Here is a 25,217-nt window from a genome sequence, read left to right on the forward strand (position 1 = left end):
ACTTAACAGCTCCTGGGTAGTCTTTAGTCATACACACCGAAATAAACTGAAGTCCAATCACTGAACTCCTACTTCAGCCACCCGCTGCTCCGTCAGTCTGTCGGAGCAGCGGCTCCACACATTCGCTCTTTACGTGAAGAGCTCATGAATAGATTGATCCTCATTAAGCAGACGAGTCTCTCGACTACTTTTCACATCACACCGTCTTAAATATGCACGCAATCAATGTTAAAGGATCATCTTCATCCTCCTCATTATCAGCATCATCATCCTTCTCTTCTTTATTAATGTCACAATCATCCTTATCGCCATTGTTATTTTCACTTTCATCCTCCTCATCCTCCTCCTCCTCCTCCTCCTCCTCCTCCTCCTCTTCCTCTGCCTGCTCCTCCTCCCCTCCTCCTCCTGCTCATCAACGTCATCATTACTTTGCCAGCCTCGGCATTGCCTTCATCCTTTTTTATTGTGTTCTCGTCATCTTCTTCTCATCATCATCATCATCATCATCATCATCACACAGAAAATTATTCCCTAACAATAGTAATATAACACATGGAAATAATAAATGCAGGTAAGCATTCTTTTGTGATCTTGTGGTAAAGAAAACTTGGTTGTTTGTGAGTTGTTTAGATTGTATAGACATGTTTAAACACTTTTGACCAGTTTTCAGTCACAGTTTGTTTATGTTTAGACAACAAAACTACTTAGGTTGGATTTAGAAACCTCTAATTATTGACAAGCAGTATCTAATGTGAGCCCATTGTTGGCGACAGACACCTGTTGAAGAAAATGATCATACAACACAGTTTGAACACCTTACATTTGGAATCATAAGAAAAGGTATTATGTAACTTGTTATGATGAACAGTTCTGGTTTCATAAGAAATAGTTCCTAGAAATTAGAAAGTTGGCAATAACACTTTCTGCGTCTTGAAACTTGGGTCACATTTTCACGTCCATGAATCGTGTTTTAAGCGAGTCGCTCGAGAAAGAAATTAGGACTCTAATTATACATTAATCATGCCACTAATTATAAATTAGAATGTTATAGCTGTGAACGTCGCAGTGCAGCGTGTGTACAGTTTAACCATATTTGTCTCTATATATATGCTCCAATTCCTCAAGCTGACCTTTAAAGTGGACCAGCCATTCCCATGTTAGTGACAAGCCGCTTCTCACACTTCTCACTGGTGTTAAGAAAATAAGGAATTTAAGCTGCTATCTCTCCAGCTGCTACATGTTTAAACAAAGAAAAAAAACATATGAGGAAGATTACAAAGACTGCAACCCTGGCCGTGAGATGTTCATTTAATTTGTCCAGCCCCTGTTCTCACGACCCTATACCCAAAAACCAGAAGGAGCAAAGCCATTAAGAATAAACAAACTAATTGAAGGTATCAGAATGAAAACACTTGTTCATATTATCGTGTCTGTGGTTTAAAGAAACGGTCGGGGTCCAGGATCCCTTTCTAGCAGGTTGTCTTGCCTCCCTCCCCCATACTACAATTGGGCTTCTGATAACAGATCTTTTAATATTCCTCTCTTCTCCAATATCAAAGGATTGTGCGGGTGCCAGGCAGGGATATTGAGTGAGAGCTAAGAGTGTCTCCCTTTCGGCTTTGGCCCGCCATCAAAACTTATTAGACAGATAAATGAGAGCTGGACTTGCGTCGGAGCGGGCCTCTTTCCGCGCCCGCGTGTCATTTATTCGTCCCCTGAATACTGGCTCCATCAGATAGCGGCCAGCCTTTCACGGCTGTCACCATCTCTCTGCATCCGTTGACCTGCACTGGCACAGACGGGGACCGATGTGGGCTGCATCGGTGGCACTGAAACCACCGTTTCCCTTTCACTTTGAACCGCTTTTGTTCACTTTGTTCATACCTCCCCTCGCAGATAAATCTCCGATCTGAAGGTCAGATCTGTATGTGGCTCTAGTACTCTCCAGACACTATTGGCTGTTTTGCTCCCTAATTCACCAAAGTAAAGAAGCCTCAACACACGTTTTCCTTTTGTTAGCTCAAGTTTTCACTTTCATCCAAATTTGCTTTTTTGTCGTGCATGGATTGATTATGTGCGTTGATATTATAGAGCCGGGATTAGAGCTTGTCTGAAAGACCTGCGTCATAATGTGTTTGCCTTTTCCGAGCGGACGAGTTTGTGTGTTCACGTGTGTGTTTCCTTTAGTCACACGACTCCAAATGTAGTCGTTGGGGGAGAAAAATACATCCTCGACCAGTTTCCTGTATCCATGGGGATAGGAAGTGCTCTCCAATCACGTCTGCGTACGCCGTGTGAAGGAAGTGCACCGTTTCCTGCTGTTTTCACTGGCTTCCTCCCACTGGTGTGTGCTTTGCATTTGGTCCTGGAAAGCCACTCAGATCTTAACCAGCGCGCCTGATGTGTTCATTTTTTTCTATTTTGTTCCATTTTGAAAGTAACGACAACAACGCCATCACATTTCAAGTAAGTTTAAATGTTGGTGACATTTTCAGATAAACATTACTTGCAGTTTCAAGACAGGTTTCCTTCATAAGTAGAATTGTGTTTCATGTCTTACATTTCTTTCCACTCGATAGACACTACATTACATTTGAATGAAACACTAAGATAAATACACTTGTTTAAAGATAACACTAATGATGTTTAGCCATTTAGTGCATGGTTGTTCATATAATCATGATAATTTACCCTGTGGCCTAGTGATGAACCCATAAGTTTGTTAAGTTGTCCAGGCCACAACTTTACTGTTTAGGTTTCCAGTCACTGCTCTCACAGTGTTGTTTTCAGCCACAGCAGGCAGCTGTTGACAGAGGAAAAGCTCAAAAACCTCAGTGTACACTACTGCTCAGCACCTATGACCAAACAGACAAAGTTAAAAAGACACAAAAGCCTCATCAGTCTGATGTTAGACTCTTCAGTTTAAGGCATGCAGTGATTGGATGCCTTTTATGTTACAGAGCATCCGACACTTAAAGCCTTCCTCTGGGACATCTCATTGTGAGTGTCTGCCATCAAACAACAATCATCCCCACTGGATCGAACCTGGCAGCGATGCCGGTTAGTCATCAGGCCACCAGCAGCACATCTTTCCAGATCCCTTCCCAGCCTGAGACGGCCGTATTCAGGAGCCGACACCCAATCCTGCTGGACACCGTCCAGCCCGGCTTGGTTCAGGCCATCATCAATCCTAAGCGAGGTATGGAGGGACCTCTGCAGACACCACAACCCCCCAGGACCTGCGGCTCACCCGGACCTGCTGGGAAGTCATGCTGGAGCTTGGACGCGAGGGTGGCCGTGCTTCTGGTGACTCTGGCTGGAGCTTTAATTCTGCTGCTGCTGTACAAGCTCCTACAGCTGAGACACAGGTGATGAAACAGGCCAACTTGATCTTGATGTAACCCATTTTCACAGTGGGTTTGGGGCTTCTTACAAGTTCATTGTAACATTTGGGTTGTCAGGGAATGACTGATTAAGCGCTTTTTTGCACTAAACTCCACCCTTTTGTGTCACTTCTGGTTGCAAAAAAGCAAGACGCTGACAAAATGCAGAACTCAAAGCTCCAAAACCAAGACGACAGTTAAATAAAAGACCACCTAACAAAAACTTGTCTGACTTGTGTTGTGTCCTGCAGACTGATGTTGGCCAGGGCGAGGCACGCGCTAGAGTACTACAGCTTCTACCACTCCGCCACCTACACACTCAAGCACGCTGCGTCCTGTCACGAGCTGCTTACCAAGGAAGGGGCGGGCCCTGACGCTTCCCCACCTGAGCAAATCGTGACGCGCGCCGTCATCGCCCCACTTCCGGCGGGACCCGTGCATTCCCCGCCCCCTCTGCCACTCCCCCCACATCCCGTCCCGCCTCCACCGCAGCTCCAGACTCCACCCACTCTCACCCCGACACCTCCTTCCCGAGCCTTCCCTCTCCACCTGCCTGCGATCCACACCGCCCCGCCCAGCCCTCACCTGTCGTGGGGCGCCTGCTCAGACGCAGATGTGTACTCTCGGATCGGAGCCTTCAGGCCCTCCAGGCTCTCCAGCCTCTCAAACCAATCGAAAGTCATCCTTTTTGAGCACTCGTCTCTCTGACCTTTGAGGCAGAGCATGACTGAAGACTGGACAGTGATTACCACCAAAAAATAACTGCTGATGAACTGATTATCGCCTGGAAAAGATTGAGTGCTTGGTTTGAGCGCTTCAAGCTGCATGTACGCAGTACACTGTGTACTATCCTTCAACAAGTACTGGACTTTGTGCCGGACCTCAGGAGCGAAAAACATCTGCAATTATGTTTTGGTCCATTGGAGTGAAGTTGTCTCCAAATGCAGACTGGTGGAAGAACAACGTGACAGTCTCCCAATGGGAGTTTCTTTCCCAAAATAACTTTTACAATCTCACGTCTTTTCTAAAACTTTTTCTCGAGGTTTATAAGAAAGTTATTGCTGAAACGCTCCGCCTTGATGAGTGCTCTCCACTGGGAGCCTCACAGTCATCTTCAGCATTTTGCTTTATATCATTTATAGCAACCGTGGGAACCGAATGGCAGTCACCAGTAGTTACTGGTCGGGTCCCAGTGTGTCGAGGTCGAAACCCCTACATGCTGCAACCTCGAATACAATACTCTCAGCGTTTGCTCTTCTGTTCAACGAGACAAAGATTGGTGAGGTTTACACCTGTCGCTCAATCGTCTTGTGTAGGGGAAGGGAGTGGTTCAATGGGATGGATACTAATCGTCTTCATGGTTTGCTTTGTTTTAAATTGGGTCAGAGAAACCTGCATCCTGGAACTTTCCTTAAATTAGAAATGTGTAGGTTTTCTGGAAAACTTTAGCCACAATAAAGTGCATGCTAACAATGTTTTTACCTACTTCACTAGATGAATGAAGACAACTCAATATTCTAAAGGAATAGTTTGACATTTTGGAGAGGATTTAGATGAGAAGAAATTGGATGAAAAGGCTGGAAGCAGTTGCCAGGCAACCAATGGAGACTCCAGGAAGTGACCGGTCGTGGTAACAAATAAATAGCTTGGTACATCACCTTGTGTAAAACAGCAAGCTATTATGTTATATGTGTATATATATATATATATATATATATATATATATATATATATATATATATATATATATATATATATATATATATATATATATATTTACGAATTGACAGAGAGAGGCTACCTGTTTTTTTATGCAAATAAATATCAGAGTGGTATCTTCTCATTTATTTTTTCACCAGCAAAGAAATATGTTTATTTTCTCAAAATGTCAAACGTTTGCAATCGGTCAGAAGACTGAACTGATAGAAGCCCAGGAATGGCTCAAGTTGAATGGACTGGACTTATCATATCTAATTACAAAGTGCATTGACGAAAGATGAGCAGATGAATTATGGTACTACACAGAGCAGTGTCATAAGGTATGAACTCTGAAGGTCTTCCTGCATTCAGCAACTAAAAAATACAAATTGACAGAACTTTCTCCCTAATGCCTCACAGCCAAAATATTATCTGTAAAAAAGTCGTAAAGGATGTTTTTTTTTGGTCTAACCTTTTTTTTTAATGCAGCTCATTTATATTCCTGAGATATACCGTCTTCATTTGTTCATAAGTATTGTAGGAGAGCCCATTGTTTCCCCAAATGGGAGGCATTTCCTCGGCCGGTTTTTCATGGGAGTCCCTCCCTGTTTCACACCGTGCTCTGGGTTTCCTCTGATTCTTTCTCTGCAGCAGTCATACTTTGCATTTCCTTCACTGATGGCCTTGCATTATGATTTAGAAGATTTATTCAAGCAATTGTTACAATCTCATGCATGAAATTTAAATTGCACATGTGTCTCTTTAACACATTCAAAAATCACAGCGCAAGGAAGATGCAATTAGTACAGGAGCAACATCTGAATGATGTGTTCCTTTGACCAGACTACAGATTGATCGTTCTCTAAAGCAGCCCGGCCCAAACACAGGTAACAGCTGTCTTTTGTTGATATCAGCCGGAGCAGTGCACCTTGGCCCAAACAAGCTGTTAAGTTGAATTCTATTTCAATTTCACAATGTTTTCCCAGGCAAGCCTCTCATTTATAATTCAACAATAGTTTGTAAATTCATGAGGGATGCTGTTTGACTTGGCGCTTGTTTGTTGTTTTCCGCTGAAAACCGAGACCCTGTGTGCCATTCCTCCTTAGTCTCCTCTGTATCACAGTCCGTTAGTGAGGCCGCTGTCTCCATGCTAAGAGCCAGTTAATTCAATCTGTGCGTGTACTGCAGCACTGTCTCTTAATTGGTTGTAAGCTGAGCAGGAAAGACATTTGCAACAATACACGGGCCCTGCAATTAAAGAAAACAAGGGAAGGTCATGCAAGGACGGATGTGTTTCTGTTCTGTCTCTGAATATTAATTGAGGGTTTGCATCTCAAATTATGTTCATAGACATCTTTTCACACTGCGGTTAAATATACCATGTAACCACTGTCATGGATCATTTTGGTTCACGAAGAGAAGATGGGTATTACTTCTTCAAATGCATAGCATAACTTAAAGCACCTCTGAGAACTGGTTTGCAACTAACTCACCTGTTCACATCTTGCTGTTTCTCCACCAGAGGGAGCTGTTCAGTCTGCAGCTAACCTGAGCCTCCTTGAGAGGGAGAATTCCCCACCTTTCAAGTGATAGAAGTAAACTCCCCGGTGCGTTTGACTGAGAAAGCGGATCTCTCCTGCTCCCGAGAAACACAAGGTAAATCAGTATGCCATTTTATGCACAGCTTATGTTACTCGTACTATTATTTTATTATTCTAACTAAGGTCGTCATTGTTGCAGCAGCAGTGGTTTATTGTTGCATCTATTATGAACCGTCTTTTCAAGCTGGAATTAAAAATAATAATAGCAATGAACTAGAAATGGTGCAAACTCACCCCTCAGGTGAACACTGTTGGCTTTGTCAGCACTTTTGCATTTGTTTGCACTGTCAGTGCTGTTAGTGCTGTTAGTGCTGTTAGCGCTGTTAGCGCTGTTAGCTGCGAGCCGCCGGGCTCAGCCATCGCCATGCTGAGAGCCGTGTTGAGAAAATAAATTGAATATGTTCTGAATTCCTTCCAGATAACCTTTAACGAAACTTTGTGCCCTTGTTCATGCAAGGACAGTTTGTGTGGAACAGATGTGTTTGTTAGTTGACACTACGCTGGTTTATAAATCTGATGTTGACTCCCTATAAATGACTGTTTGTCCCAGAAGCACTTGACTCAAAGTGCCGATTCTTGGTAATTGCATCTGTCCTCTTCTCATCTCTACAGACACAGTGAGAGGAAATTGTTCCAATTTTTCCAATTGCCCTTGGTGTCCTCACCCCTGCATGCTACTAAAACAAGTCTTTTACTGGTGAAACGGAGAACGGCAAGTGCAGTGAAGTGGAGGCGAAACGTCTGCTGACTGAGGAGCTATTCCTTCGATCTTCTGAGTGACACAAATCCATCCTTTAACACAATGATCTGAACAACAATCTGCATGATATTCAACCATAAGGGAAAGGCACATTTCAGAGAATGGGGAAATCACGCAGTCACAATCCTCGTCACACTTTGAAAAACAAAACTAGACCTCCAACTTCAGAGGGTCTGGGGTCGGCTCCAATGGACAGATGGAGAATGTATTGATCCATCCTTAGTGCCTCTAAGTGAGAACATCTGGAATTTGCTTTGCCAAGTGACACGACTCACTGTTTTCAAATGATGCCGTGCTTTGAGCAATTAAAAATGTTGTGTTATGACGTTGAATTCAAAATCCTGTTTTACTATGAAGGAACTGACCACAATGGGTTAATGAACAAATCTTCTCACTGCCTGCTTCGTAATCATAGTCTTAACTCTAACTTGTATGCCCCACTAGAGTCCCCCTAGAGGCTGTTACATTCATTACACACATGATAGCGCACTACGTTTTGGACAGAACAAACATACCGGTGATTTAGTTGTTCTCGTGGCGCGTTCAGTGAATCTAGGAGACGGTTCCTAAAGAGACAAAAAGAAACCAAGACATCAAGCTAAAGGCACATCCATTCAAGATGATAATATTTCAGCTCAAATAATGGTTAACATACAGGAAAGAGTTAAAAGGAGAAAGACATGGGGAATAGTTATACAGTTGGTTGTGTGAGGCGAATGAACACAGACTGCAAAAACAGGTGCTCAAACTCTTGTAAAAATAAATGGCCAAAATGTGCTTTGCATACTGTTCGAACACGTGTGACCAGTGAGAGAGTTACATATGGTAAGTTTGTCCTGATGGTGGCGCTAGAGGAAAGGTCACGTTTTGTTTTTTTTTAAACTGACCTTCAACTACAAAATGGCGGGACAGGCCCGTACTATCTGTTGGTCAGGATATATACTGTCCTGCTATATTCAATCAAATACAGAACTTACCTCAATTAAAGCATCTTTAATATGTGTTAGTGTTTCTCCTAAAATGATTTTTTTTTTTTAAAAACAAGGCATTTGTCTCCGTATGGGCAGTATTTAAACATGGAATAGATGCATAACACACTATACTGTAGTTGTGAGAACACACAAGTGTTGAAAATAGCAGCCCCCTGTGGCCGGAGCTGGAGTACTGTTGTATAAAGTAAAATAATTGAGTAAGAAATATATCAATTGTTGTATTGTGCAAAATAAACTTAACATGTCCTTTGAGTTGCATACAACTACTTAATAGTGTTTTATGAACCATTTATTAAATACGTATTTAAATATTTATGAACGCTAATTTTGTCACCAATCCACCAAAAGCTTTTAAATTCATCTCAGAATTTGTGTATGTTTTGAAATAAGACAAATGAGACAACGAAATAATCCCATTTTGAAATGTGGCATAACTTTGCATCTCGTGTCTTTTCACCTGCAACTCTCTTGACGCTCTCAGCGCCTGCGATCCGCTGACACCATCAGCTGCTCCCCAAATCAGCTGCAGAAGAGAAGAAACACCTGCAGTGGGTATGAAACACCAAGACAACAAACACGCAGCCTCTCTTTTGATGTCTTACTTAAAATGAATGAACGCACGAACAAAGTGACATCACCGACAGCTGCTCCAGGTTGAGTGGGGTCGGGCTCAGAGAGCCAAAAACAGACCACCCTTTAAGATCGAAGAGAGGACTTGAAAGACGCAGGGTAGCGCTGCCTGAGAGAACAAATACGTTGAAAAAGATTTGGAAAATTGATGTAGCGAAGCCGGACCACGGCCGCTGAAGTATGGATGTAAATCATATTTTTATTTTACTCCCAATCAGCTGAAAATTGCAGAGCCACCGAACAAGGCAAAACATGGTGGCCCTTGCAGATTGCCTGGTTGCCCTCGGGGTTCATTTCATAAAAACACAGCATCAGTCGTGACTTCATTATTGTTGGAGGAGCAGCGAGAAACATCACGACCTCCCAGCAGAGACGTAATCATTTGCCCGCTTGAAGCTTCGGGAGAGACACTCGTGCGTGACCGGCAATCCTGTTTTACACGGTCCCATCAACACGACAAGTTCTCAGAACTCGGTGACTTTGGATCTGAAGCTCGCTGAGTCCTGATGAGGGAAGGAGGCAGAGTTTCAGTCGTATCGATAAAAAAGCGTCATGAGAGAGTTAGTTGATGCTATATGAGATGCAGTGATGGAGCATTAATGACACTTGGCCTGCGAGTAGATAACAATGTAGCACAAAACCTTTGAGAAACAAAATAGCAGATGCTTCTTTTTACATATTAGCCTCACTTGGTCTGGTATGACCAGGAGTTTGCGGCGTAAAGACATGCTATATCATATCACATGCGACATTACTGGATCACCTTGCTGCCTGCGTGACGCGTCTCCACACGTGCACAGTCCCGTTTGACTAAATGACGGAGCTGATTCTGTCAATGGAGTCTTTTGACTTTTAAGGAGGGTCTTTTTTCCCCCGTTTTGTTTGATTTTATTTTTTTATTAATAGGGTTACATTTTGCTTTGCTGAGAAGTATGTTTTGTGTCTGTGCAAGTGGCTGAAAATGTCAAACCCTGAGTAGTTTGGCATTCAGCATAATTTCATGAGAATGTCAATTGTTGCCTTTGAGGCCACCTTTCAGTGAAAGTTACAATGATTCACTTTCAAGACAGAGAGTCGTTAAGAAAATGAAATATTGATGAATAGGATGAACTGTTTTATTTGAGTTCATCTAAATGATTTAATTACATTTCCAGAAAAAGTACCCTCAAAATATGTGATGTTGTATACAAAAATAGACAATGTTGCATTTGTTTTTGTTGAGTTTATATTCTGTTGTTTATTCCCAGATAATGTATTCTTTATCCTCCTCATATTGTGATTTTTTTTATTTAGTCTCGCCCCTATGACGTCCATAAAAAACATATAAGTGCTATTTCATATAAGGTTGTTCCGTTTTAAAAGAGAATCATCTGCAGCTCCTGTTCTACTGTTTTCCTTTAAGCTTGTTAGCAGCGACCGTTCCAAGAAGAAATAATAAAACCTCTTTTTTGTTTTTTTTCAAAGACGAGGGTGGGTTTATCCCTGCGAGGCTGTGGAGGCCCGTAACGTAATTCCTCTGACAGCAGCACGCCACCGGCGCCTCTGTAAGGGAAACAGGAATGAATAGTTCAAGAGTGTGTGGATGAAAATGAATCCACACTCTTCACCTCCTCCAATGGGCAAACTGATTACGGCCAAGTGCTCTCGGCGGCAGTCTGTGAGGAAACCTGGCGAGTACCCAAGCATCTGCAGCGATACATGTAGTGTGAGTCGTTAACGTGGTCCCGCACACCCCACAGTGTGGCACGTGTAATGGTGTAATAAAGTCAGCAGGTGACGTTTGTCCCCAAGCTGTTGTTTACTGTTGTTTTGGAGAAGAAAAAAAAGTGTTTTTCAAATGTCAAATTGTCAAAAGGACTAATGTGACTGCTGGAGGAAATGAAACGTGAAGAACTGGAACTGAAGAGACTGCATGTGGAGGAAATGCATTCATACGGACTGGTGTTTTTATTTTATATATTTGGTCTCGATGTGACAGCACACATAATAATGCGATGCCGTACTGCAGAAAAGGGAAAAACGTGTTGTTTGGCTTGACTGAAAATATTCTTTATTATTGATTTCTTTGCGATATTGAGGGATTTACAGAGGGCCAGAGGCGTGAGCTGTCAGTGCTCACCATAAAACTTTACCATACTGTTGGCCAATTTATTCAACAGCAAAGCAACACATTTTATGAGCGCCCTGCCTTTCTGGAGAACAATTCAAAATGTTGTTTCAGCATGACATCTGAGCACACCGACATATACCAGGGAAAGAAAGCCAATATGTCGACCTATAGGGGCGCGTTTTTTCAATCAAGTGACAGTATGTTTGCAAAACATTCATTGTTGTTGCTAAATTATTCATGTGTGCAAATTGATTTCCAATGCGCGCCTCTATGCATTTAGTTTGCTGGCAAACATATATCTCCCAAAAACAAACAAAAACAATGTGTGATCTGACTGCTCATGCTTCTGGCGTGTCTGACATATTTTCAGTGACGTCTGGGGCCAGAGCTATGATTGTAGCAATGCCACACGTCTACACCAGCGTCACTTGGCCCTGTTTGTTTGCATTTTCTGTGGTCTGCACACTGAATGCTGGTCATTTGATCTATTATTTCTTTTATTCAAACTGTGGAATGCAAACTCCCTCAGGGTTAATAAACCCCCTTACGTCCCAGAAAAAGGATTAAGCTGTGTCTTTTTTATTGACTATAGAGCACTAGCAATTTTTCCACAGAGCTCTGCAATGAACCAAACGTATGCTTTAACCTCTGACCTTTGTGCAGACAAGCTCTGATTCCATGCAGGAAGCTTCGTTTAAACTTTATTAGGAATCCACATGGATATTTATTTAGTTCAAAGATACCAAATGAGTTTGGAAATTGATGCTCAAGACATCTCCAGTATTTGTGGACTTTGTATTTTTTTTATATTTCATTTGATCGAAACATCATGTGGCTTGAATGGAGCTTGAAACAGAACATATACTGTATGTGCGTGTGATCCTGTCAGACAGGATTGGACAAGGTCACTATACTAACCTCGACATTGGGAAATAAAAGCAGAAAAACAACTTTAAAAGAAAAGTTCCCTTGTTGAGAGGATCACAGGACACGGCACTACTGTACAGTAGCAATCACTGTGTAACACTCTACGCCAAAGAAAAGAGAATACAAAACACACCTGCTTATTGTCTGCGCTGGCTGCCAGCTGTGGGCCCCTCGCACACACCTCTGTATTCCTGCAGGCCTTTGATCAGGTAATTGCCCCTCCGGCCCCTCGGAGTTTGCGTCCACCATATGTCGCTATGGCGACCACCTCTCCAGCATCAATCCGTGCGCCCCCTTCACAGCCTTTTTTTAAGATGGACTTATATGTTATGAGGCTGTGAGTGATGGAGGAAAAGAGTAAAAGCACTACAAGAAAAACCTCGACCACTTCAACAGCAACCTTTCCGTGTCATGTGCGGGGACGACTGTGTTGTTGTTGTTGTTGTTGTTGTTGTTGTTGTTGTTGTTTTTCCCTTTCCATCTGACTGTCGGTCTGTTGACCCACCAGAAATGGGCGGCCCCCACCCCTGGAATGACAAAATGCTTTTTTTACTTCTTTTTTTGCAGACTGTAATAAGGATTGTCTTTGTTTCACATCACGTCAGCCCTGAGATTGCAGCAGACCCAGACATGCATGATATGAGAGGATCAGTGTGCAGGTGGAGCTCAGGCGAAACACTTTGGGGGCTCAGGATGCTGTTTGAAGACACTTTGAGGAGGGAGACGGGCTTTCTGTTGGAGGGGGATGCAATCCTGTGAAGACTTTAAGACAAGAACTAAAGTCCCTCTGTGATTCATTTGAATCCACAAACACCACATTCGTATTCACCTCGAACATTGTGATTATATTTTAGTTGCTTTTAACTCTATTAAAAGCACATTTTTCCACACTCTCTCGCAGGACATTGAAGTTTAACAGTGAGACATTTTCAAATTGAGTCAGTTTTTCCATCCACCTTTGAAATACTCTAGATGTATGGACACGTTTCCCTGACATAGTTGGTGTATTTCGACAATAAAGTTGTGTGGGTTTAAATAATGCTCACCTGCATGGCTTTGACTTCGTTAGCGTCCCACTCAATACGGTGTACTTATAGAATTATTATTGAGGTTATTCAGAGACACAGAAAAAAAATGTTATCAGATCCACACCACAGTCTCACTCGACTTGACAGCTTCAATGGTAAAAATAAGTGTCACATTGTGAGCCATATATGTTCATTGCCATAAGCCATAATTTCCATGCACATCCATAATCGTTTGAAGGTGCTGAGTGACAGTTATCTGCATGGAAATTAGAAAAATCATGAAGAATCATGCTGATAAAATATTGAAGATTAAGGAACAAGACAACACTGCATTGTTATCTTTTTTCATATTTCAATACAAATGTTCAATGGGAATATATCTGTGATTTTGTCTGGATAAAATTTTGAGCTAAATGCTGTGAATGTGTCTGCTGCTCATGGGGATCCTTATTAATCATTTTCCTAATTGCCACATACAGTATTATAAGTGTTTGAACATGTGGAGTGAAATATAATATATTTGGAGGCGTGCTGCAACTAATCTTTTTTGTCATTTTCTGTAGATCTCTTTATTATTTAAATCATTTTGGCTGTAAACTGTTAATGTCCAAGAGCCTGTGATGTCATCATGTCTCGTATTGTCTGCCTGTCCCACATCCTAAAATATTCCATTTACGCCATATAAAGCAGAGAACAGGCTTTATTCTTCTTAAATAATGAATCAATAATGCTGGTTGAGTACAAGTCAGCAGGAGACGTTCCCACCTTTACTTTCTCCCTCCTCCATGTAACACTCATTCTGGAAACCATATCATTTGCATGATTAGTGTTTAAATCACGACTCCTGAAAAATGATGAAAAAGTATTTCTTTATTGAACATTACAGAACAGGAACATGGAGCTTCCAATCAAACGATCACAGCTTTATCTGCATAGGCTACGGACATCTCTGGGAGTATTTCAGTACTGATAACGATGGTGATGATCAACATAATCGTTGCGAGCCCTCTTTTCAGTTCCATCGTAATTCTGTCTTCAGAACAATCTCTTTTATAGGCTGTTGGGTTTTTTTTTTTTTAGGGCTGCTCCTCTTTTCACACGGAGGACAGTCACGGTCTGCAGAAATGACACTTAATGATTTTCTTGAAGGCGCTCTGAAAGTCTTTGTTGAAGTACGCGTAAATGATGGGGTTGAGTAAAGAGTTAGAGTAGCCCAGCCAGTTAATGACATCCTCCAGCCAGCGGGGCATGTAGCACGACCCCTGGCAAAAAGGCATGACCAGGGCGACGATGAAGAAGGGCAGCCAGCAGAGGATGAAGGTGCCCATGATGATCCCCAGAGTCTTCACCGTTTTGCGCTCCCGGGCCATCGCGATCTTCCTCTTGGCCTCGGTCGCCTTCTCGTGCCGGCTCTCAAACAGCGGCACGGAGCTCGGGGTGTTGGGCAATGGCAAGTTGCCTTTGAAGTTGCTGTGAACTTCGATGATCTCTAGAGACTCGCCGTCCTCCGCGTGTTTCACCGCGCCGTTGACGCTCGGCAGCGGCCGGGGCTCCACGCTCCTCTTCCAGCTCTTGCCCTGCGCGTCTCCGGGAGTCTTTTTGTGGAACAGAGCCGGGGACAGCGCCAAGCAGGAGTCGGACACTTTCTTTTTCTCCGTTTTACGCACCGTCCTCCTGATCCGAAACCTGGCAGCTTTGAATATCCGCCCGTACAAAACCAGCATGAGCGTCAGCGGGATGTAAAAAGCCCCGAAAGTTGAGTATATTGTGTACCAGGGGTCTTGCCTGATCTTACACTGCTTGGGGTTCGCCCTGTCCTCTGCCATGCTGCTGGGCTTGGAGCGCATGATCAACATTGGCGGCACCGAGATGGAGAACCCGACAAGCCAGGTGACACTGATGAGGATGGCGGCTCTCCGCGGCGTCCTCTTCTTCATGTACTCTATGGGGTCGGTTATCGCCCAGTATCTGTCCAGAGCGATGGCGCACAGGTGCAGGATGGACGAGGTGCAGCACAACACGTCCAGAGAGATGAATATGTCGCACGGAATCTGCCCAAGAGTCCACCGGTTCAACACCTGGTAAAGCGCCGCCATGGGCAGCACGAGCACCGACACCATCAGGTCGGTGACAGCCAGAGAGCCGATCAAGTAGTTGGCCACATTCTGGAGAGAGCGCTCCAAGGCGATGGCCGCAACGACGCACGCGTTCCCAAATATTGCGCACAGAATGAGCGCGCCGAGCAGGAATAATGTCAGCACCTGATAGCTCAGCTTCACTTCCTCGTCTTCGGGTTTGGGGGTTTGGTTGGAAGAGTTGTCAAACTGAGACCAGACTGTCGTGTTGTTTGCGGTGCCCTCCATTGTTGGTGAACTCGAAGTGTTTGGGGAGCTTCCGTTACTTGATAGAGAGCCTGGTGCGCACCACACCGTCCCTCCTTGAACAGCGCATAGTGGACTATTGGACTGTCTCGTGCAGTAGAGAGAGTCTGAACTGCGAGTCTCGGCTGCTGACGGAGAATGATGCTGCGTATTTATACCAGTGATGGAAAATGCGTCATTTGTCAGTGAGGATGTAACGGAGTGGCGGTTTGTGTCTGTTTAGTCGGCAGCTGAGGCAGTGGAGATGTGGGAGGAATTTAATAGACATAGACCAACTTAAATATTGTTTTTCTTTTATTTATGTATCTGTTTTGCTCTTCAGGCAAGCTAAATATGCCGATTGCTTTTAAATAATTCAATGTTCTTGAAACAAGGGGATTTTGCCATGTCGGTGAGAAAAGAAGCTTTAAACACGTTTTGAGTTTTATTTTCTGAAAACTGATATGTATTGCATTAAAAAAGTAGAAATAAAGAAGAAACACAGAATAAATGACACCGCATACAAATGTGTATTTGCTTTAATAACAACAACAACAACCACAATGTCATGTTATTATTCTCATAAATTTGCTTTTGTCTCCTTATTCCCCCCTGTGATTTATATAATGTATTGGGTTGTGTGTGTGTTATTGTACTTGTCGTATCACCTTTCAACACAATAATTGAAATGATGTGGAATGAGAACAAAACAATAATAATAATATCAATAATAGTAATAATAATAATAATAATAATAATAATATCAACAATAATGATAATCCATTAATTTGATTATTTTCTGATCTGCCAAACCATTTTTTTTAATTAAAAACGTAATAATTGAAAATAGTTTTCATTTTCATTGGTATATTTAAAAGAAGTAAGGCGTTATTCTCGTCTGTTTTCAGCACCATGGTCAGCGCTCTGCGGCTGCTGTGACACTGCCACCTGGCGTTGGTCAACGCGCATAACAGTTAAAAATGGTGATAGAAACCTTCATTATTTTTAATTGACACTAATATTGTAAAAGAAAATACAGACACAACGATGGAGCATTATGTCAAATCATTGTTTGCAATAGACTACAACACAATGAAATGAAATGTTACAAACCAGCTTCTACTTTCTGTTTTAAACTATCATATGAATAGTCAGCTTTTTTTTCGGCAATGTATAATTGTAGAATATGGCAGTTACAGTTGCATGGTCTTGTACAATTTAATAGCACAGCCTGCAATTTAAACAAAACACACGACTGTCTGGTTTGTCCGTTTATTTATTTTTGCTCCTTGGCAAAAATAAATAAATAAATGCTGTTTGGGTCCTACTGTCTCTCCAGCACTGCCCACTCATACACTCACTGCATTGTACTTGTACCCTTTCGGCTACAAATTCTCATTAAATACAGTGCCGCCTAATGCAATACAAGCCATTTAATATGGTATATCTGTTTAGTGGTGTAAACAACGAATTTAGACCGGTGAATTAAATTACAAGATGTGTTGGGTATTATTGAATTTGCCCAGATGCTAGTTCAGCCTTGCTATTTCGTTCTAAACATACAATTTGACAAGCTTTAAACACGTGAATGTTCCTGCTATTATATATTTTAAAAGTAAATGGTCACACATGTTGTTGCTTAATTTCTCCTGTTTACACTCAGGCACGACCAGGACCTTGGACACACAAATATGTCACTTAAGCCCCTGTGTATTTGTATACATGTATTACTCTTTGTGTTTCTTTTCTTATCTCTTTATTTTGTCTCTCCTGCAATCACTTTGAACTAACCCTTTAAGCTTTTGCATATAGGCGCCTCATTTTTGGCCTATTAGACTTTCCGTAGCTTCCCATTCGACGCGACGTCACAGATCCGCTTAAAGCGGAAAGGCTGCTGAACTTTCTTGTTTTTGACCACCGGTTTTCTTCCTTTCCACGATTCCATAAGTCTTCGCAGCCGTCAGGTATGTGAGTACGTGTCATGAAAGTGTCCACACGCAGACTGACTGTCTCAAGAACGGTATTTATTTTCGACAACAGCACGAGAGAGTCTCTTGAGGTATGTTGTGCTAAAGTTAGCAAGACATGTTGTTATCGTGCCACCGCGGGGCTGTACAGTAGAAAACTACACAAGTACTCTTGCTGTTGTAGTTTCAACACTTTGAGAGAAAACTGAAAATGCTGTCAACCTGCGACATGATGAACACCTGTACACTGTAACATGGGTGGTCATGTGTGACCCTTGGTTTTAGAGTGACATGCTGTTCTGATGACATCACGTGGCTTCAATGTACAGTTGTGTATTATTAATTGGATTTACTCAGAGGATTTTTTTTTTCTTCTCTCGGTTCGCTCTAAAAATAGCCAGATTAAAAAAACACGTAGGCCTACAAGGAGAAGCATCGGGTTACGTCGTTATGTAAATAACTGTCTCACTTATATCTGTGTAATGCAACAGCGGGCTATATTTAAACATGGTGTCCTTACTTTGTCTTTATGCTACATGCTGAATTGTGTGCAAAACAAATTAATTCGCATAATAGATAGATAGATAGATAGATAGATAGATAGATAGATAGATAGATAGATAGATAGATAGATAGATAGATAGATAGATAGATAGATAGATCTATCTATCTATCTTGTATATTGGCAATATTCTGACAATACGATATGTATCATGATACAGGGGTTATGTTTCTATGTATGCGTTACTGCTAGCTTGCAATTGTTTAGGATTACATTGAAAATGTCTCAGTATAAACACATTCCTATATGCTAAAAAGTTAAAACTTTAATTTTTATGAAATCTGAATAGTATCATTTGCATTTACCATTATTAATTTTTTATTCAAACTAAATATGATCTAAACTTTCAAGAAGAATGCATGTTTTTTTTTTTTTTGTCAGGGTGCATGTAAGTGTGAGTTAAGTGTGTTTTTAGTTGTGTGTCTTGACTTTAATCATCATCATCATCATTATCCTCAACAGCGTGACTGAAACCAGACAGCTTGAGGAGAGGGACAATGCTTCGTTGCAGGAAATGTCGCAAAGGCGTCATAGATTCAACGTGCTTGTCAATGGTTGGTGGAAACTTTCAACAATTGCTTGCTTTTGAGGAATTTATTTATCTGTTTTTCAAAGTTTTAGCTGGTGCTGAAACACTTAGTTAATTAATTAGTTTGCCAGTTACCAGGAAAGTAATCACAAATGATTTTGACAGTTGTTTTTAACATGTTTTACAAGAGACAATGTCAAACATTCTGAGTTTCAGCATCATGAATGTAAATATGCCGTGCTTTTCTCCGTTTCATGTCATGGCAAATTGAATAAGCCATCCAAACAGTGATTCCCTCACGTCTAATAGACTAAATGATAAATCAATGAATCCTAATGCATTAATCATTAGTTGCAGCCCTAAACATAGTAAATAGTCTATGAAGTTGTTCGGGGACATTGGGGTTGGAAAACCCAAAGATAACAGCTTGTGTTCCAGTCATAAAAAAGATGGCCGGCTATCAGTGTCAGAGAAACTGGGTCTGGTGGGAGCTGTTCTCGCTGATTGCGTGTCCTTTATGTGGAAGCAGGTTGAGGTCACAGATGAAAGCTCAGCTGCTGTTTGCGGTATTTGGCACGTGAATGTTGACGCACTGCCAGAGTGGATACTGACCTCAGTTCATCAGGTGAGTGTGGCAGCTTGGTAATGAAGTGTGCTCAGAGCCAAGTTAATAAACACTGATTGATGTGTTCACTGCCACGAGGGCACACAACATAAGAAAAGTTTTTTCGTAGATTTTCTCTGTAGATTCAGATGCATAACCTTTTACACATTTACTTTGTCATGTGTATTTAAGTTTCAGAAAATTAAGTTTATCTATCTAGCTATCTAAAAAGTCAACTGGTTTGGACATTTATTCTAAAATATCAATCGATTTCATGATGACGTTGGTTTCTGGTTTCTGCCTAGGCTCAGTGGACTGTAGGAAAATTGAACTGCCAGCACTGCGGGGCTCGTTTGGGAGGCTTCAACTTCATCAACCGCAGTGAATGTCCCTGTGGCCGGGAAGCCACCGTCCACTTCAACAAGAGCCGCGTGGATCGTGACCACAAACACTACGTCCTCATCGTCCAGCCGAGGAGGACGAGGCCCGAGAAGGAACAGGCCGGTCTGCTGACAGGCGGCTCTCAGAACAGAGAGCAGCGACCTGAACCTAACAGGACCGCGCTAGACGGTTTACAGCTCAACTGTGCTGCAGTCATGTCCCACATGAGCGCACCCGAGGCCTCAAACTCACTGACGGATAGTGCAAACACCCCGTCATTTTCTTTCAGCCCTCTGTACTGCATCTCTCATCGGAGACGCCACAGTTTGGAAGACGATTCCGCCATCGGGTCGTCGTGTTTTTGCCCTGCAGGCCTGGCGGTCGAGTCCGCCGTCGAGGGTGCAGTTACAGGAGCATGTGAGTCGCCCGCCTCGTATCCCAAGAGTCGACGGTTTGACGCGGATGGCGAAGCCCCAGTCAACGCGGTCGCCTGCCGTTCATTTATTTCTCGAAGGACGTGGTCACGCCTAGATCAGCAGCCGCTGCAAACTGTGGAGGACGTTGAGTCTTCTCCAGAGAACACGGCTGACCACGAAGAAGTTCCTGTTTCAGCCCTGTTCCACAGAGGGAGGTCCATCGGCTACAGCAGGCACGAGCTAGACGAAGAAGTGGTGGTATGTTGCTGGAAATCACAGTTAATTTAAAATAAATATCTGCTTTAATTAGGACTAAAGCTAAGGATTACTCCCATGTTATATTGCATTATATTAACTTTATTCTAGGGTTTATTTAGTTGTCTTTAATCAGTGTCATGGATCAGGACTCTGTCTGTGTCTGTGTCTGTGTCTGTGTGTGTGTGTGTGTGTCCCTTCTCAGCCTCCTGGTTTCATGGCCTCCACAGACAGAGCGAACAGACAGAGCAAAAGGGAGAAGAACCGCCTGAAGAGTCTTCGGAGGAAACAGAGGAGGAGAGAGCAATGGCTGCACAACCAGCTGGCGCAGGTGCGAGAGCAGGAATAACACTGTGGGTCAAACTCTAAATTACTGCTACTGAGCAAAAAATGATTAAACAAATAAAAACCTTGAAAGTTTATGAATATTTGTTTTGTTAAAAGTTTCTGACCTTAATTAAGGAGAGGCTGCAAGGATTTCCTGCAATTGTAGCTGCTTTTTGAGGCTGAACATCAAAAGAGAAGATCCATAGTAATGTGAAGATTTTTAACATTTCCCATGCGTTGCCACCAGTGGCGGGCCTAGTTCGCTAGTTAGCTCGCAAGCTAACAGCGAGCTGCGACCTGCTTTCCAATTTCCACCGCGCGTGTCTCACAAGCAGGGTGAGATGCGCCGATAGTATGTCCAAGTGTTACACAAGCTTCTTGGTCAAGCTTCTTCTTCTTCACGTTAAAAGTGGGGGTTCGCAACCAACTTTACTCGGTGCATACAGCGCCACCTATTGTACCGGTATGTGTGCGCACTGTGCAGTTTCTATAAGGAACACGCAGCGTTAGCCTGCTGGCCGTCACTGTTTAACTGGCGGAGAGAGAGAAGAGGGAAAGAAGAGAGAGAGAGACAGACATACAGAGAGAGAGAGACAGAGGTGAGATCTGATTGGATAAAGAGCCTTAAAACAGCGTTGTACAGCAGAGCAGCTCGCTGGCCCCAGCAGAAGCAAGGCAGGAGTAACAAACAGGAGCTGATTAATGAGAAAATGAACTAAATAGGGGAAAACAATTATAACACATGCAGTGTATTTGTGAAAGACAATTAAATAATAAAATAGATATACTTTTTTTTTTTTTACTTTGTGATTCTGTTTAGGCCGGCAGAGAAGGCTTAGCAGGCCCTGACGGCGCGCCACTGGATGCCACATTTTAGCGAAAAGGAGAAAAATATATGTATTGCATGTTTGCATCGTGAAAACATTTCCGGATTAGTCGTTTAGGGTTTTGGTTGAAGGTGCGTGTGTGTGTGTGCATGTGTGTGTCTCTCCAGGCCGAGAGTGTGAGCGCCTCAGTGTTGGACAGTGAGGAGGACAAAGAAGGCCTCACCTGCGCCGTCTGTCTCGAGGTCTACTTCAGCCCGCACAGCTGTCACCCCTGCGGTCACGTCTTCTGCGAGCCGTGTCTCCGCACAATCGCCAAGAACCGTCCGACAAACACACCCTGCCCTCTCTGCCGCACCCTTATCTCACACACCGCCTTCCACAAAGGTATAGGCTTCTTCCAGGACACCAGTGTTAATTGACTGGTAAATAGACAAACAACAATTCCACTTCATGTAATTATAATCAGAAATACCAAAACATTTGCTGTTTCCAGCATCAATATTATGAGGCTTTTTTCTCTGTTATAATTTATATGTATATTATTGTAAATTCAATATCTTTGGGTTGTCGGACAAAGTGAGACGTCCCCATCTGCTCTGGAATATATTGTGGTTTTCTAAGATTTTAGAGACTAAATGATTAAATAAATGATTCGTTGTTGTCCCGGTAACTGGGGTTCCCGCTCACTGTCCAAAATCCTGCCGGCGACTCTAAATTACTCGGAGGAGAAGTTGTCTGACTGGGTAGACTAGTGACCTGTAGGTGTACACATGCACTGGCTGCCGCCCTGCACAGGATACATGGATCTAGATAACAGATGGTTAAAACAATATTCTTCCCATTAATCATTAGTCGCAGCCTTGCCCTTGATGGCAATGAGCTACAGTACTAAGGGATAATGAAAGCCTGACTCTGATAGTGACTGTACGTACCGTTCTCTTTCCTCTTCAGAGCTCAACCAAACAGCCGAGACCTTCTTCCCAAAAGTGTACTCCGCCCGCAAGCAGAACTTCCAGAATGCTTCGTGTGCAAAATGGTCTCTGCCCAGCTGTCGCAAACGCTTCCGTACCTTCTGGGGTGAGAAAGAGTTTGTGTTCGTTGTGTCAGCGTTATTTGTTTTTCTTTTGTCTAGTAAGGAGTACCAATCCTTTTGAAGGTGAAGTCTTTGGATCACCAGGATGCTGTTTCTAAGAAGGGATGGTTCATCTGAAGTCAGTCACACTTTCTTCCTACATGTCAACTTCTGGTTTTCCCATCCCAGTCCGGCCCGATGTACCAGCTTAAACCAGTTTGATTTTAATGCAAACCTTCCTCAGCAACCTGTGCCGACGTCACTGCACTAAATCAAACTTAGTACTGCATTACTAATAAGCAATATGACAGTGTGGTTAACATAATATTATGTTTGTCTATAAACACACAAAAGGAGTCTCTAATGTCTGAGCTTGCAGTGAGTAATTCAGTGCCGAGCCTCAGGAGAGGTGGGAGGGGGGCGTGACGAGACGTGACGGAGTTGAGGCCAATAACAGCCGCCCCTTTTATGTACAACTGGTGACAAGAGTACATTTTTCTGAGACTCGGAAAAAAAATATTAAAATCAAAACGAGTGAGGTCAAAAAGTGAGTGACTTCGTCAAGTCACGCCATGACCTTGTTTTCCCAGGAAAAGCAGAACTTTGCTCCTACAATTTAGCGTCAATGATAAATGTTATCTTTACAGCAGTTAACAAGTTAATCCTACAAAATGACTTTAACAGACCGTAAAACAGCCGTTAATCCAGTGAGATAAACATCATTGCATTGTGAACACACTGTACGTGGTACACGGTATGGAACACACAACCCTACAAATGTCTTACAAGTGTACAAAAACTGAAAATAACTACGGTGCAATGAAGAACATCGATCAAGTATTTTAGCCTCCTGATCTATGGAGATGTGAATAGTAAAAGGAAATAATTTTGTGAATTAGTGATATAAAAGCTACAATGTGCAGAGTACACTGTGGTAGGTCCTCATTTAGGATCGATATTTAAGATAATTTAATGCAACTGGTGTTTTTCACGGCCATTTAATTGTTATTATAAATTATTATTAAAGAAAATAGACCTTGTTTCCATCATTTCAGCAATATCAATAAAATACTGACATTTTAGCTTAAGGTTAAATTACGTTTTACTGTGAACAATTTTTCATCTCATTTTCATTCATTCACTACAAATCAATCCAGATGGTTTCAGATACATCATCGGTCATTTCATCTGTCTCACTTCAGGAGAACAGAGACAGGCGGCGGCGGCGGCAGGGAGACGCTGGCACTTTGTCCACGGAGGTTTCACGCTGGACGCTTTGAACTTCACCGACATGCGCGGCTGGCTCTTCGACATCGGCCTGGTCATCGTCTACATCCATTCGGTCAACTGGATCCTGGCTTTCCTCGTCTTCTGTTTCCTAATGTACTACTACTTCTTTTAAAGGCACCAAGGCCTACTCAAGAGTTTGGATTTCAGGTTGTTTTTTTTTTCCCTCCTCTTTTTTTCTTCATTTTCTTTTAAAGTCACCAGTTACTTCAGTGGGAAAGTATCACAGAAATAGAAGTGGATGTGACACGCAGAGGAGGAGGAATCTGAACATTAGTGAGTTTGACATGTTCCGAAAAGTTTTCAATACGCTAACCATAAAATGGTGAGGGTGATTCAAATGGAGATTATTTTTGCCAGTTTTATACACCAATGGTGTAACAAGGGCACGACACCCTGCGAGGGGTTATATCTGCTGAAATAGCAAACAAGTCTAAAGTTCAGTAAAAAGCCACGGCCTGAAGCAAAGTGATGATTCTGTTACTTTGGACATTAGGAAAAACCTCGTCAAATGTGACCGTTTGTTCGGGAAACCTTTGGTTTGTGGTGGAACTATTCGGCGATAGTGTTAGTGATGACACAGAAGAAGTGAAAAACACATGATTGATGCATAATGTAATCTGACACTTTTGTTTAAAAAAGAATAGTTGAACATTTTAGGGAAATATGCGCGCTCCCTTTTGACATGATTGATGCTACTCTGTGTGTTAGAAATGGTACGGGAGCCCGGAGGCAATTAGCCTTAGCTTAGCATAAATACTGGAAGTAGGGGGAAGTGGCGAGAAATAAGTAGTTTAAGCATGTAACAAACGAATCAACAAACTAGATGAAACTTGTTTACCAGAGAGCTTCAGCAGGTCAATAGGTGTATTTTAAACCTTTGCAGTGAGACTGCTGCTGGGAAAGTTCTGCTTCTATATCTGTACATGTTTTGATTTACAAAGAAGAGCGATGTCAAAAACCAAGTAGTAGTTATTATGGATGTGATTGATTGATTTATTGATGAATTGATTGATTAAGGGGCTGACCGTGTTGGAGCAGCAAAAACAAAAAGAAAATCTGATACAAAAATGGATAAAATACCCGTTTCCGTATGGTGCCTTTGCTCAGTCTGTGCCTTCTGTTAACAAGTAATATGAAACAGGAAGTGGACAGCTTTAGGTTTTAGCTCTCTGATATAGAATAACCTGTATTCATGGGAAGCCTAAAATACAAAAATAAAGCATTCAATGAACACTAATTGTCTTTTTTTTTTTTCTTTTAAGGAACTGTCAAGTAAATAAAAAAGGGGCTCCGGCCAGCAGTGTGTTTTTCTGAAATATTTATTTTGCACCTATACTTTGAATCACAAAACTCTTTTGGCTCATAGTTTGGGGTTACATGAGACATTCTAGCAAAGGTCTTTTTGCATCTCTCTCAATGTACTTGAAGGGAGAAGCACGACAAAGCTTGACGGGTAAAGTGAAAGGACAGACAAGACTGATATTTACACAAGTAGTGG

At 42.4% G+C, this 25,217-nt stretch overlaps 3 protein-coding genes across 5 annotated transcripts; 2 read left to right on the top strand and 1 right to left on the bottom strand.

Annotated features, from left to right (window-relative positions):
• Window positions 1-2,371: 2,371 nt before the first annotated feature.
• LOC137784197 (uncharacterized) lies at window positions 2,372-4,991 on the top strand. Its single transcript, XM_068574690.1, has 3 exons — window positions 2,372-2,466; window positions 2,961-3,368; window positions 3,635-4,991. The coding sequence occupies exons 2-3, from the start codon at window positions 3,055-3,057 to the stop codon at window positions 4,089-4,091; spliced, it is 771 nt and encodes a 256-aa protein (XP_068430791.1). The 5' UTR covers window positions 2,372-2,466; window positions 2,961-3,054; the 3' UTR covers window positions 4,092-4,991.
• Window positions 4,992-14,141: 9,150 nt separating this feature from the next.
• Window positions 14,142-15,589, bottom strand: htr1ab (5-hydroxytryptamine (serotonin) receptor 1A b). The gene has a single exon (XM_068574271.1). The coding sequence runs from the start codon at window positions 15,490-15,492 to the stop codon at window positions 14,239-14,241; it is 1,254 nt and encodes a 417-aa protein (XP_068430372.1). The 5' UTR covers window positions 15,493-15,589; the 3' UTR covers window positions 14,142-14,238.
• Window positions 15,590-17,345: 1,756 nt separating this feature from the next.
• Window positions 17,346-24,945, top strand: rnf180b (ring finger protein 180b). Of its 3 annotated transcripts, none has more exons than XM_068574893.1 (8): window positions 17,346-17,453; window positions 18,481-18,572; window positions 19,074-19,172; window positions 19,457-20,206; window positions 20,409-20,534; window positions 21,525-21,741; window positions 22,309-22,434; window positions 23,632-24,945. In XM_068574893.1, the coding sequence occupies exons 2-8, from the start codon at window positions 18,516-18,518 to the stop codon at window positions 23,829-23,831; spliced, it is 1,575 nt and encodes a 524-aa protein (XP_068430994.1). In that variant the 5' UTR covers window positions 17,346-17,453; window positions 18,481-18,515; the 3' UTR covers window positions 23,832-24,945. The 3 variants fall into 3 exon arrangements, with proteins under 3 accessions (XP_068430994.1, XP_068430995.1, XP_068430998.1); XM_068574894.1 differs by having other exon boundaries at window positions 19,077-19,172; XM_068574897.1 differs by lacking the exon at window positions 23,632-24,945 and having other exon boundaries at window positions 21,525-21,779; window positions 22,309-22,356.
• The last annotated feature ends 272 nt before the right edge of the window (window positions 24,946-25,217 follow it).

This window comes from Clinocottus analis, unplaced genomic scaffold (genome assembly GCF_023055335.1).
Source record: "Clinocottus analis isolate CAN_PGR_092001 unplaced genomic scaffold, fCliAna1.0.p SCAF_13, whole genome shotgun sequence".
NCBI classification, from domain to species: domain Eukaryota; kingdom Metazoa; phylum Chordata; class Actinopteri; order Perciformes; family Cottidae; genus Clinocottus; species Clinocottus analis.

Excerpts from the sequence above, each read along its gene's own strand:
- rnf180b (XM_068574893.1), top strand. The coding sequence starts at position 18,516 with ATGCTTCGTTGCAGGAAATGTCGCAAAGGCGTCATAGATTCAACGTGC. Across the intron at positions 18,573-19,073 it reads ATTCAACGTGCTTGTCAATG|CAGGTTGAGGTCACAGATGA; the intron begins GTTGGTGGAAAC and ends TTTATGTGGAAG. Across the intron at positions 21,742-22,308 it reads ACACACCGCCTTCCACAAAG|AGCTCAACCAAACAGCCGAG; the intron begins GTATAGGCTTCT and ends TTTCCTCTTCAG.
- htr1ab (XM_068574271.1), bottom strand. The coding sequence starts at position 15,492 with ATGGAGGGCACCGCAAACAACACGACAGTCTGGTCTCAGTTTGACAAC.
- LOC137784197 (XM_068574690.1), top strand. The coding sequence starts at position 3,055 with ATGCCGGTTAGTCATCAGGCCACCAGCAGCACATCTTTCCAGATCCCT. Across the intron at positions 3,369-3,634 it reads CTCCTACAGCTGAGACACAG|ACTGATGTTGGCCAGGGCGA; the intron begins GTGATGAAACAG and ends TGTGTCCTGCAG.